We start from the raw sequence: 14,330 nt of genomic DNA, 5'->3' as shown, positions 1-14,330 counted from the left end.
CTGCTGGAAAAAATAGTTGCCCCTAAATTATTTCACTTTACTTATAACAAGTATAATTTAGATACCGTGGGAATAAAACTCTACTCCTTTATAAAATGCGCTGTTTCCACTCAACTGATTGCTTTTCCTCCCTTGCTTTTGTCCAATGAGCTGGACGTGTTACAAAAGGGAACGATTACAGAGTTCCTGCAGGCCCTGAGCCCCTGTAGCAACCATTACTTGATGCTGTTTCACATATTGGTTAACTCAGTCAGTTGAAAGAAAAAGGGAAGAAAAGTTCTCCAAGGTGAGATGGCTACAACAGAGAGAATTCTGAAGGGCTTTGGTCATCCGTTGTCTACCAGCTTGCCACGGGGTGGCCAGAGTACTGTAGAGATCAAATGAGTTGCTGTTGAATTTGGAAAAGAGGAGAAAGTTGCCTGCTGATAATGTAGTGAGGGCTGACTTTACTATTGGAACGTGTGTAGCGGGATTGACAGCTTGAGGAATCGTAAAATGCTTCTCCTTGCTTTCTGCCCCTACCCCCTGTCTCTTTAGTGCATCTGCAGTCTCTAGGGTACCACAGGAAAAGGCAGAAGTCGGGGAGAAGAAAGGGATGGAGGGAGAATGCATACGGCATCCTGGGGCTTTTGTGAGTGCAAAAACTCAACAGTGCCCCTCACTGTTTAGGGAGGACATCCTGGAAGTGAACATCTTCCAGCCCAATGAATGATTTGAGTGGGAATATGCATTTATTTGAATGTGGGCGTGTAAATGTTCTTGATGGCAAAGGTTCCCAGTGGGCAATGTGCCTTCAGATGAGCACTAGCAGATGGCAGATCCTGATGTCTCCAGGAGGGGATCTGAAAGTAAACCAAGCCAGGAGGGAGGTACCTCCCCCACCCAATGCCAATAGATGCTTCATCCCTGTCTTCTTTATTACTCAGGTAAACCTTCTGATGTTCAGCCCTGCCCTTTCTTACCCAAAGAAGAAATCACAAAACATTACTACTATCCAAAGCTGTTGATAATTTTTTTCCCTTTCTTAGGTGATAAGAAAAATGAATTTCAAAACAGAACAAAGGATTACATTCAAAGTTCACTGTTGAGTTCACACATAGAGTGAGGAGAACCTGAAGAAAGAGCAATGACACAGCAGACTCATAGAATCACAAATGCTCTAAACAGCACTCTGGCCTTAGAATCAGCCCTTAAGGCATTCAGATCTGACTAAAAAGCCCATGAGAGTATTTCAGGCATGGAACCCTAAAAGTCAATGAACCTATGATTCTATGATTAAAATACCACATTCTAGCATTAAATTACTAGCCTTTAGCCTATAATTTTAATATGTTCATTTCTCTGAGCTCACACATTATTTAAATTAAAATATTGAAAAAGAAAAATTAAATACTTGATGTTCCACTTAACAAAAGCAATTATTATGTAATAACTATGACAAGACTAAACTGCTGAAATATTTCAATTGTGATAAAATAGGAACTCTGGGAATGAATTAGAGCCTAACAAAAAATGTTAATCATAAATGTAGAAAATAAATCATACTACACATTTTACTTAGATATGAAACCAAAATAATAAAGAATATTCTAATATAATGCATACAAATATTCTATCACTTACCTAAGAAAGATCATTCCCATTCTAGATATTGTGGCTGGTGAGGCACAACTTAAATCATGAGTTTCAAATATAAAGTTCACATTTGGGCCAAACTGAATCCTTTCACCACTGGGCATAGTGAGAAGTCGATTATCATCCAGAACAGAATTCAGAGATTCTATCCATTCAGGATCAATATCACCATCACAGATTATCCATGAACTGACATCTATTTCCAAGCCAAAATTGTGAAAGTAAAATAAAAAGACACAGTGCTAATTAAAAATAATAAAGTAGTCATGTCTTATAATTTAGAGTATCTATAAATATAGCTTTTATTTCTGAAGACAAATATGAAAAACAAAAGTTGAAAAGCTGAAAAGTTTCATGTGAATCTATACCACAAATCCTAACTCAACTGGTCAGAGTCAGTTATATACCATGTGACAACATTTTACATACCGAAAAACATACAGAATTGGTAATCTCACTAAAAGAAAATATGGTGTGTAAGGCTTAGGAATACCATTCCCATGAGTTACCTATAAAGTATCTTTCAAGTCTTTGCTTTCTCTCATAAGAATACATGAATGCCTGCCATAATATATTTTTTAGAAAATACAAGAAAGCCAATGTTCGGTGCCTTACATGAAAAATAAAAACTACACAACTGTGAAATCTTGTTTTTTGTGTGTGTTTTTGTTTTCTGATATATAAAAATTTGGCCCCAGGGCTGTCACTGTGGCATAGCCAGAAAAGCCTCTACATTTGCTCACACGGGCCCAAGTTTATGTCCTGGTTGCTCCACTCCTGATATTGCTTCCTACTAAAGCAGTGAAAGATGGCCCAGGTGTTTTCCAAAAGCCCAGGTTTTTAGGCTCCTGCTACCCACAGGGAAGACCTGGATGAAGCTACTGACTCCTGGCTTCAGCAGGTTGAGAATCACACTCTTTCTCTGTCTCTCTCCTTCTCTATAACTTTGACTTTCATATAAATTAATCAATTAAAAAAAAATGTCCCAAAGGCAAAAAACAGCGTGCAAATTGCACATAAAGTCTTTCTGGGAATAAATATTTTATACATCCTTCCTAAAACAGAAGTGATTCAAGCTATACTTGGACTTTTGAAGCAATTCAAAGAGGAAAATGTTACCAGCAGTAGTTGAAAAATAATATATAATTTTTACTTAATATGAAGTTATATACAAAATGTACCGACTACATTGAAAATCCTTTCAAATGCTTATAGAGTTCTGAACATTTCATGTACTGCTTTTAAACTATGCCGTGTAGAGTAGAGAATCTCCTCTGATTCTGGCTAAAAGTTGTCATAAAAAATAAATAAAAACAATTTAGAGCAACAAGTTTATTATTTGACCACTTAAATCTTCACAATTATTAACATTATCCACACACCAATTTTAACCCCAAAAAAAGTTATCGGGGCCGGCACTGTGGCAATGCTGGAAAGGCCGCTGCCTACAGTGTCGACATCCCATATGGGCACTGGTTCAGATCCTGGTCTACTCCTCTTCCAAATCAGCTCTCTGCTGTGGCCTGGGATGGCAGTACAAGACTGCCCAAGTGCTTGGGCTCCTACACCCCCGTGGGAGACAGAGAAGAAGTGCCCAGCTCCTGGCTTCAGATCGGCACATCTCTGACCGTTGCAGCCATCTGGGGAGTGAACCAGCAGATGGAATACCTCTCTCCCTTTCTCCTTCTCTCTCTCTCTCTCCTTGTGCCTCTGTGTAACTCTTTCAAATAAATGAATAAAATATTTTAAAAAATTATCGATTCATTCGTTTATGAGGCATTACAATGTCAACTCAGCAATCCAACATTTTATTCCGTACATTAAGCTGGCTGTGAGTAAAAAAATCACCCAACTTAAACTTACTCTGAGTTTCTATTTCTCTCATCTTAAAAATTGTTGCATAGGTATAGTCAAAATTACAACATGCCTTAGAAAAATATCAAACTACTACATGATATAGTTTATGGTGATGTATATCCATTGATAAAGACAGTATTATATACAGGCTATATTGTTCTCTAAGATTACTAAGTAAAATAATGAATTATACAACAAAGACTAACCTTGAGGTTCTCGAACTACTTGGCGAGCACTATTTGTCAAAACACCATCAGACCATTCTCTTGTATCCATGTCAATATGGCCTAATAACTGATGTTTAGGCATAGCTTTGGGATTCATGGTATATTGTTTTACTACTTTGCCGATTTTAGAAAGTGCTGCCCTTAACATTCTCCAAAGGGTTGATTTGCCAGCACCACTTGGACCAACAATAACAACTCCCATCCTCTGGCATAATTGTTCATACAATTCTAAAGCCTTTTTGATCTAGCAGAAAAAAAAACATATTTCATATTTGCTTTATAATATTCAGCTCTGATTTTAGTCTATAACAAATATTCTATTTCAAGCATGCCTTGGTTTCCACAGTGGAAGATAAAGCCTTCAATAGAACAATACCTAAGTAAAGCTGAACGTATTTAGAATGTAATATTTATTAAAATTCAGTATTGAAAAGAAACTTGATGCTTGACAAGTTTTTAATAAAATATCCTCCATTAGAATAGCAAGGAAGCTCCTCCAGAATGCATAGCTTATTGTGAAAATGAGTTATTTACCCCACCTTTATCAGGCCAGACAGGATGGAGAATTGTAAATGAGTTCTTTTGAGGGGTTTTTGTCACAACCTGGTAACTGAATGACAATCTCACTATGTTTTTAATTGTTAAGTTTTATTTTTTCCTTCGAAATTGTACTTAAAGCTGACCAGTCCCCTTTGGGTTTTCCTCTCTTGGAAGCCCCCCTGCACGTCGCTCTAGCTGGAGGTCCTTGATTCTAATAAATATATTTAAATCTCAAATAAAATAAAATATCATATTACTTTCTTAGCTCATCCACTCAAATTTGATATATTCAATACTTTATTCATTTCATTCATTTATATTCTACCTCTATCCAAAACAAAAAACCCTGAAATGATCATTTTGAACTAGTATTTGTGCTACAGAAACACACAAAAAATAATTTCTCCTAAAAAATTATGAAAGTAAAACTTAAATCATATATAATCTATTATCAAAAGTATATGGGGGGCCGGCGCCAGCATCCCAGGTTCTAGTCCCAGTTGGGGTGCCGGATTCTGTCCCAGTTGCCCCTCTTCCAGTCCAGCTCTCTGCTATGGCCCAGGAGTGCAGTAGAGGATGGCTCAAGTCATTAGGCTCTACACCCACATAGAAGACCAGGAGGAAGCACCTGGCTCCTGGCTTCGGATCAGCACAGTGCGCCAGCCGCAGTGTGCCAGCCACAGTGGCCATTGAGGGGTGAACCAACGGAAAAAAGGAAGACCTTTCTCTCTGTCTCTCTCTCTCACTGTCCACTCTGCCTGTCCAAAAAAAAAAGTATATGGGGTAAACATCTGGCACAGTGGGAAAGATGCCACTTGGTGAGGGCCAGCATTGGGGCACAGCAGATTAAGATGCTGTCTGTAATACCAATGTCTCATAGGAGCACAAGTTTGCATCCTAGCTACCTCACTTCCAACATAGCTCCATGTTACCATGCCTGGGAAAGCAGTGGGAGATGGCCCAACCACCTGGGCCTCTGCCAACCACATGGGAGACTGGAATGGAGTTCCAGAAGCATCCTGGCTTCAACTTGGCCCAACACTTGCCATTGCAGCCATTTTCGGGAAAGAACCAGAAGATGAAAGATTGCTTTCCATTGTCTCTTCCTTTTTCTTTCTCTCTCTCAATCTCTCTGTCTCAAATTCTGACTTTCAAATAAATAAAATAAATCTTAAAAAAAAAATGCCACTTGGGATGCTTATATCCCATATCAGTGTGCCTGTGTTTGAGTTCCAACTCTGACTCCCAATTCCAGCTTCCTACTAATCAGATCCATTGGAGGCAGCATATGTTGGTCAAAGTGGTTGAGTCGTTGCTACCCAGGTAAGAGACTTGCACTGAATTCCCAGTGCTGTCTATTAGAGCCCTGGCTGTTATGGGCATTTGTGAATGAACCAGGAGATGTGAAATTTATGTTTCTCTCTCTGACTCTCAAATACATAAAAATCTTTCAAAAATATGTACACATGATGGATCTATTATATGACAGGGACTGGGATGGGGACTAGGAATAAAATGGTGAGTAAAAATACAAATGGCTTTCACTTTTCACAGAAATTACTATCTGGTTTGGGAGAATCCATACTAACCAAATAAACAATTAAATATCAGATAAGTATATAAAAATAAGGAAGTACAAAGCAAAAAGATCACAGAAGGTTTCCCTGACTAAACCAGATTAAAGTTGAAAGATGAAAGATAAACTGAAAGATGAAGGATAGGAGAGTTGAAAAGGAATTTTCTAGGAAAAGAGATTAATATAAAATACTCTTGACAGTTACCTGGTTGGGTATGATTTCATAATTGGCCTCTTCAAAAACTTGCTCTAATGCAGCACTTAGTTCATCATATTCTACTTCTTTAAAGTCAATTCCAGGAAAGACATCTTTAATCAGTGCATCAAACCGGGTGCAATCAGTAAATGTAAACTTCGACATTGTATTAAGTCTCAACGCTTGTACCACAATGTGACTTTCATTAACTAGAGGAAAATTTTCATTTAAAAGTTATTTATTATGAATTTAATAAAAAGGTTTTAAGTGCTCTATAGCACTGATATGCAATATTAATCATTATATGGTATACTGGATTTTTATAACATTTGAAGACATTTTAATTGAACTGGCAACTCTACCTTACTATCTTATGACAGCTATAAAGAAGCATCACTAAGTAGTTATGAACTCCTTCCCATTAACAGGGTACTCAGATTTTAATTAATAATAAAAATCATAATTATTTGCATTTCCACAGTACTTTACCTTTTATACTATATGATCCTTGTAACTCTTTAAGATAGGTAAGAAAGTATTACTATGATTATTTTAACATATATGTGTGTGTATATATATATATACACACACACACACACATATATATATACATAAATAGTCTCTAAAGACTTAAAAGGCTTGCCTGAGGGGGTACAACAGTAAGTATTATTACAGTTCAGATTTAAACACAGATAAATTCTGTATTCAGGTATTCCTCTAGATATACATCCCAGAGGATTTATGTACTAAAACCCAACAAGTTGAGCAGAACTTTGGATCAGCCTCATTCATGGTTTACAAATCCATTCCTAAAATAAATGCCAATACTAATATCATTGCCAGACTCTTATTTTCAAGGATATTAGCCACCAACTGAGAACATCCATACATAAATACAAAAATACAAAACAAATAAAACTTTATTATCCTGTTCTTTCTTCTAAAATTATTTAGTACTGCTGTGATTTAAATATACAAAAAGACTGACTACTCTAGAGTTTAGTTCAAGGACTAAACTTATAAATCATCTGTATTTACTACTAGGATGGTTTAAATATTTCTTTTTTAATTTTATTTACAGAATACAAACTTCATACATTTCATATACACAAATTTAGGAACACAGTGATTCTTCCCACCTCAGCCTCCCTCCCAACCTTCTTCCTCCTCCCTCTCTATTCCCATTCTTATCTTTTTACAAAGATCTATTTTCAGTTAACTTTATACTCATAAGATTAACCCTACACTAAGTAAAGATTCAACAAATAGTATGAAGACAAAAAAAAAACCCACTGTTCCTCAACAATCAAGATGAGGGATGTTCAAAATCATCACATTAAACATTTCTTAAAAATTATCAAAGATAAAAACTGAATAATAATGAATTAAGTACTTCAAGAAATATAACTACCTTGGCACATGACAATTTAAAGATAGGGCTGAAGTACAGTCCTTTTTTTTATAAGTTGTATACATGTACATTTAAAATCAAAACAGGTAATTGCATATAGTCACTTTTTTATACTGTCTCTTATCTTCACAGTGTTTTGAGTTTTTAATACAAAACTGAAGAGTCTGAATATTCAGTGTTTTATAAAAGTATAGATTTATTTCTTTAGGAGGATTAATCACTTATTTTATTGCAGTGAAAAATCATTTCTTATACATGAGCAAAGTATAATATAAATACACATAATTTCAAACAGATATAAACAAATGATTTAATAATTACATAAATTCCGGAAGACAAATTTTTACAGAAGAACTTTAAATAATACATACAGATAACATACAGCCCTCTAATGGTGGAGCTTAATCTATACCTTCCCACTTTGAGAGTAAGCTAGAATTAGCATACTTCTAAGGAAGGAAGGAAGGATTTATACTGGAGCAATGTGGCAAATACTACCTAAGCCAAGTGTTTAAGGATAACATTATCAATGATATCATTTAGATACATTTTTTAAAGATTTATTTATTTATTTGAAAGGCAGAGTACACAGAGGAGGAGAGAGAAGGAATCTTCAGTTGGTTGGTTCACTCCACAAAAGACCACAATAGCCAGGGCAGGGCCAGGCCAAAGTCAGGAGCCTGGAACTTCACCAACTTCCCACCTGGATACCAGAACCCAAGCAATTAGGCCATCATCCATTGCTTTCCCAGGCTTATTAGCAGGGAGGTAGATGGGAAGTAGAGTATCCAGGACTCAAACTAGCAGTGCAACAATGCTAGCGTGGTTACTATATACACACTGATATGCTATGATGAGAAGGGCTCTCCACATCTGTGGCATTCTTTTGTAACATTCATACATGGGTGCTGATATCATGGCATAGCAGATAAAGTCACCACCTATGATGCTGGAATCCCAAATGTGCACCTACTCGAGTTCCAGCTGTACCGCTTCAGATCCAGCTCCCTGCCTACATGTCTGGGAAAACAGTGGAACATGGAACCAAGTGTGTGGGCCCAGGCCACCCTTATGGGAGACCCAGATGAAGATCCTGGCTCCTGGCTTCTGGCTGGCACAGGCCTGACCATTGCAGCGATTTTGGGAATCAACCAGTGGATGGAAGATCTCTTGCTCTGTTTCTCCCCCTCTCTCTGTAACTTTTTTTTTTAAAGATTTATTTATTTATTTGAAAGTCAGAGTTACACAAAGAGAGGAGAGGCAGAGAGAGAAGTCTTCCATCCAATGGTTCACTCCCAACTTGCCGCAATGGCCGGAGCTGCACCGATCTGAAGCCAGGAGCCAGGAGCTTCTTCCAGGTCTCCTGCGCAGGTGCAGGGGCCCAAGGACTCGGGCCATCTTCTGCTGCTTTCCCAGGCCACAACAGAGAACTGGATCGAAAGAGGAGCAGCTGGGACCTGAACCGGCGCCCATATGGGATACCGGCACTTCAGGCCAGGGCGTTAACCCGCTGCGCCACAGTGCCGGCCCCACTGTAACTCTGTCTTACAAATAAATAAATCAATCTTAAAAAAATCCATAACCCAATGAAATCACAGTATACCAATTAATTTAAAATTTCTATTTATTTATTTATTTGAGAGAAAGAGAAAGATGCTCCATCTGCTAGTTCACACCCCAAATGCTCACAACAGCCATGACTTTGCCAGGCCAAAGCTAGGAGGCAGGATGTGAATCCAGGTCTCTCATGTAGTTGGTAGGAACACAACAACTTGAGCTATCACAAGCGTCTCCTAGGGTGCACAATAGCAGGAAGCTGGAATGAGGTATGGAGCTGGAAGTCCAATCTAGGTGTAGATATGATATGTGTATGTCCCATTTGGTGGCTTAATAGCTAAAACAAATGACTGAATCCAGTATATTATCTTTTTAAAGAGAAAATTCCCACATTTTTCTAAGGTTTCTGTTCTTAAGACTAGATAAATTCTTAAGCTTCACTTCATACCTACTTACTCAGGAACTTTGGGGATAAGGTTCAACAATCTGTGTTTAATAAGCCACTAGATAATTCTCATAGAAATTAAAGTTTGAGAACAGGTGGACTGACTATTCCATTACATATATTCCATTGCTAATATTAATGCACATTTAAAACTTATGACATTAGATGAAAACTAGAGAATATTCAAACAAAGTATGGACTTAGGTTAAAAAGCAATTCATTAAGATGGGTTTAGTGGGAGACTGGCACTGTGGCATAGCAGTTTAAGCCTCTGCCTGCAGTGCCAGCATCCCATATGTAGACCGGTTCAAGTCCTAGTTGCTCCATTTCCGATCCAGCTCTCTGCTAACACACCTGGGAAAGCAGCAAAAGATGGCCCAAGTCCTTGGGCCCCTGGCACCCATGTGGGAGACCTGGAAGAAGCTCTTGGTTCCTGGCTTCAGCCTGGCCCAACCCCAGCCATTACAACCATTTGGGGAGAGAACCAGTGGACAGACAATCTCTCTCTCTCTCTTTCACTCTTTCTTTTATTCTCTGCCTTTCAAATAAATAAATCTTTAAAAAAATGGGTTTACTGGTTTTGACAATGTAGTCATACAAATGTAAGTTGTTAACAATATATGAAACTGAAGGCAAGTTATATAGATATCCTTATACTTTATCTACAATTTTTCTATAAATCCAAAACTATTCTAATTAAAGCTTTTTTAAAAAATAAAATATTATATTTGGAAAAATCATCCATACCACTCTCTTTAGTGTCATTTTTCTTCAACTGTCTTAGAAGATTTCCACTTCCTCTCAGAACTGTCTTCAAAGCTCTCAAACCCCAATCATAATGTTGCTGTGGTGTCAAAAGTTCCCTGAAGTAAAAACATGGAAATCATAAAACCATCTGAGAAATTCTTTTCCATCATCACAACTAAAGATATACAGAATATAACTACTGTAAATACTGATATTCCATTAATAGAAAGGAGTTATTGTTTATTATTTTTATTTATTATTATTATTATTTATTATAATTAATAGAAATTCCATAAAATGAACACTAAAGTAAACCATTGAAGTTGGATTATGGTTTCAAGGAACAAGACACATCTTGCACAAACTGGCTAATTACCTTAATTAAGATGCTAAATGGGCCGGCGCTGTGGCTCACTAGGTTAATCCTCCGCCTGCGGCACCAGCACCCCGGGTTCTAGTCCCGGTTGGGTGTCAGTTCTGTCCCAGTTGCGCCTCTTCAAGTCCAGCTCTCTGCTGTGGCCCAGGAAGGCAGTGAAGGATGGCCCAAGTGCTTGAGTCCCTGCAAGTGCATGAGCGCAGGCCATAGCAGCCATTTTGGGGGTGAACCAATGGAAGGAAGACCTTTCTGTCCCTCTCTCTCATTGTCTAACTCTGCCTGTCAAAAAAAAAAAAAAAAAAAAGATGCTAAATGGCAATTATCTGTTACCTTTATTAAAAAAAAAAAAAAGATTTGTTTGAAAGGCAGAAAGAGAGATCTTCCATCCACTGGTTCATTCTCTAGGTTGCTGAAACCAACAAGGCTTGGCCAGGCTGAAGTCAGTAGCCTGGAACTCCACCCACATCTCCCACAGGGGTGCAGGGACGCAAGTACTTGGGCCATCTTCTGCAGCTTTCCCAAGCACACTAGCAGGGAGCTGGATTGGAAGTGGTGCAGCAAGAACTTAATCCAGCGTTCATATGGGATGTGACTGGCATTTGTAGGCGGGGCTTCACTGGCTGCACCACAACACTGGGGTCCTCTTCAATCAATCTTAGTTCCCCACTGTCTCTTAAGTGATTTGGGCTAGAATTCTAGGTTACCCCAAAGAAGCTAAAAGTCAATTCCATTACTAGAAATAAAGACATGACAAAATTTCCCTCCGTTAAACAGTAGCTTTTGAGTGATAAGCTGGCAAACTAGTTGACTAAGAACCATTTGGGGCCAGCGCTGTGGCATAGTGCACTAAGACTCCACCTGCAGCGACAGACACCGGTTTTAGTACTGGCTGCTCCTCTTGCAATCCAGCTGGGAAAGCAGCAGTGCTCGAGCCTCTGCAGCCACTTGGGAGACCCAGAAGAAGCTCCTGACACCTGGCTTTGGATTGGCCCAGCCTCCTTCCCTCCCTCCCCTCCCCTCCCTTGCCCTCCCCTCTCCTCCCTCCCTCTCTCTCTCTTCCTTTCTATGACTGTAACTCTACCTCTCAATAAATAAATAAATAAGGAGCACTCCAAAATCAGTATTTTGAAGAAAAAATAAAATTAATATTTTTTAAAAATGAATAGTTTTGAGATAGTTTTATTGTTCAAATGTTTTTTAAAGATTTATTTATTCAAAAAATTATTTGAGAGCCAGAGGTAGAGAGAGAGGGAAAGACAAAGAGAGAGTCTCTATCTGCTGGTTCAACCCCCCTAAAGGCAGCTTCAGCCAATGCTAGGCCGATCTGAAGCCGGGAGCCAGGAGCTTATTCCCGGTCTCCCACCAGGGACAGGGGCCCAAGCACTTAGGCCATCTTCCACTACTTTCCCAGGCCAACAGTAGGGAGCTAGATTGGAAATGGAGCAGACTGGACTCAAATTTGTGCCCATATGGGAGGGTTAACCTACTATGCCACAGTGCCAGGCCCTCAAACTGAAATCTTTCACATCAACTTCTGGAGTACAATAAAACAACTAAGATGAAAATCTTTAAATAGAGGAAATGTGAAAATGATCAGTAATAACCATAATTACCCATTAGAAATACAAAATATAAAAGTATTTAAAACAGGAAAACTCACCTAGAGAGATTGAAAATAGCTACCAATTTTCTGCCCAATACTTTGGCTTCTTTAAAGCCCTCTGAATAGAGAATAACTTCTGCAATAAGTTCATTATCTGGACGAGACATAGCTACAGGCCTAAAAAGCTGTTTAAGATTATCAGGCAGTTTCTGTCTTCCTCCATAACCTTTTCCAGCAGGATTCATAGTGATAAAAATTCCAGAATTGGAATTTATTTCTACCTGAAATATTAATTTAAAATATAGGCATCAAAGATTTTAAACTATAAATGTAAAATATTTTACCAAGATAAATTTTATTGTGATGTATTTCTACACATGAATCTTACATCTTAGCAAAACATAACCTCCAATTAGCTAACCATCTCCTTATCCCACACATAATAGGAATTATACTGGTTTATACAGGTTCTCTATAATTAATAGTTTTTTGAGGCTGAAAGTTTAAGACATAATAACTAATTTGAATGTCTATTCATTCATTGTATGTGTGTTACTAAACTCTTCTTTGTGCTAGGCACCTTGCTTAGTATATGGAGACAGCTATGAACCAAGGTAACAGCTTATGCCCTTATGGAGCCGAGATGTCATAGATCTATGTAATATCACAAAGAAGCAATCACAGTAGGATAATGTTAGGACAAAGAAGAGCAGAATGTTGTAAGAGCACCTTTCATGACAGCATTTTCAACAAGGCACAAAGAAGAGAAACTAAATTGGAATTTATAAACAATCAACGGACAGAAAGTAGAACGCTTATGAGTGGTAAATTCAAAAAATGCATCTACAGACGAAAGAAAAGAGAAAAGAGCAGGGATTGGAAGCTCAGCATTACACAGTATACATGGAACATTATATTTTCTATTTAAATAAATTTGCATTCTAATGACATGAATGTGTGTGCATATATAAATATACACACAGATGATCGCTATATGTATGTCATATATATACATCCATATGATTACTATTTATATATATATACACACACACACACATATCCAATGGGGAGAAGTAAGGAATAGAAGAATCATTAAGTCCATTACTTTAATACTTACATAAAATAGTGATTAAAAACATGTGCATCAGAATTATACCTGGGCTCAATTGTCAGCTCCACTACTTACTCTAACGTACCAAGTCCTGTTTTCTTCATCCACAAAGTAAAAAAATAAGAATAACAACAAGAACAGTACTCACCTCAAGAGACTGTGGTCATTATTAAATGAAACAATATATTAAAGCACTATGCACAGTGCAGGACAGATAATAATATTAATAATTTAAAGTTTAAAGATGAATGATTAAAGTAGGACTAAAAAATAAGAAACCTCAAAGACATTTCATAACTAAAGAAGGTTTATCATGAAACAGAAATGCTGAGTGTCTTGATTTGATCATTACACACTATATATGGGATCAAATTATCACACTATGTCCCCAAAATATGTACAATTATTATGCATCAGTTTTTCAAATGGCCTGAAGAAAATGCTTATCACACTGGTCACAAATTAGTAATAAGGCTATCATGAGAAATAAAGACGGAACAATGCTTGAGTATGAGTAATAGCAAGTCTTATAAAATATTTTAGTACTTTAAATTACCAACATATTCTATACCTCCTGGCCAAGCAGTTCACATACAGTTCTATGATTCTTCAAAGCATCTTGAATTGTCTGGATTTGCATAGATACTGCTGACAATACAGATTCTTCCAGTCTGTTGAATTCATCAAAACAACCCCAGGCCCCACATTTCACCAAACCAACAAATATTCGTCCCATGGACTTCACGTCAATGCCCTTAAAAATAATAAAAATAATATTCATTTTAAAATATATAATAATTTTATATTAAATATAAATTGTTGACAAAGTATTTTACCAATCTATGTCTCTTTGTTCTTTTTAAAAGAACAATTAAGGAGCTACTTTTTCAAATTCGGGGTGGATTCAAGGAATAATGAACGTGGAAGTGTTCTGAAAAGTTCAAAGAACTAAACCAATATAAGACAGTTTTAGGTATTAAGTTGAAATGCAAATATCATACAAAATATTTTGAAAATGATAATATAAAATAAATGTAAGATTTTTCTTT

At 37.3% G+C, this 14,330-nt stretch overlaps 1 protein-coding gene across 5 annotated transcripts in view; it reads right to left on the bottom strand.

The window, feature by feature from the left end:
• The window catches only part of DYNC2H1 (dynein cytoplasmic 2 heavy chain 1), a 367,303-nt gene that overhangs the window by 277,008 nt on the left and 75,965 nt on the right, over nucleotides 1-14,330 (bottom strand). For all 5 annotated transcript variants that reach the window (XM_051820199.2, XM_002708539.5, XM_051820207.2 and 2 more), the window contains 6 exons: nucleotides 13,853-14,035; nucleotides 12,228-12,451; nucleotides 10,192-10,307; nucleotides 6,041-6,240; nucleotides 3,699-3,963; nucleotides 1,624-1,831 (listed from right to left, as the gene is read on the bottom strand). In XM_051820199.2, the coding sequence (XP_051676159.2) occupies nucleotides 1,624-1,831; nucleotides 3,699-3,963; nucleotides 6,041-6,240; nucleotides 10,192-10,307; nucleotides 12,228-12,451; nucleotides 13,853-14,035 (1,196 nt within the window). The remainder of the gene's footprint in view (nucleotides 1-1,623; nucleotides 1,832-3,698; nucleotides 3,964-6,040; nucleotides 6,241-10,191; nucleotides 10,308-12,227; nucleotides 12,452-13,852; nucleotides 14,036-14,330) is intronic.

The sequence above is a fragment of the Oryctolagus cuniculus genome, chromosome 1 (assembly GCF_964237555.1).
Source record: "Oryctolagus cuniculus chromosome 1, mOryCun1.1, whole genome shotgun sequence".
In the NCBI taxonomy this organism is placed as follows: Eukaryota; Metazoa; Chordata; class Mammalia; order Lagomorpha; family Leporidae; genus Oryctolagus; species Oryctolagus cuniculus.
The sequence above is the reverse complement of the archived record's forward strand: the minus strand, read 5'-3'. Positions and strand labels throughout refer to the sequence as shown.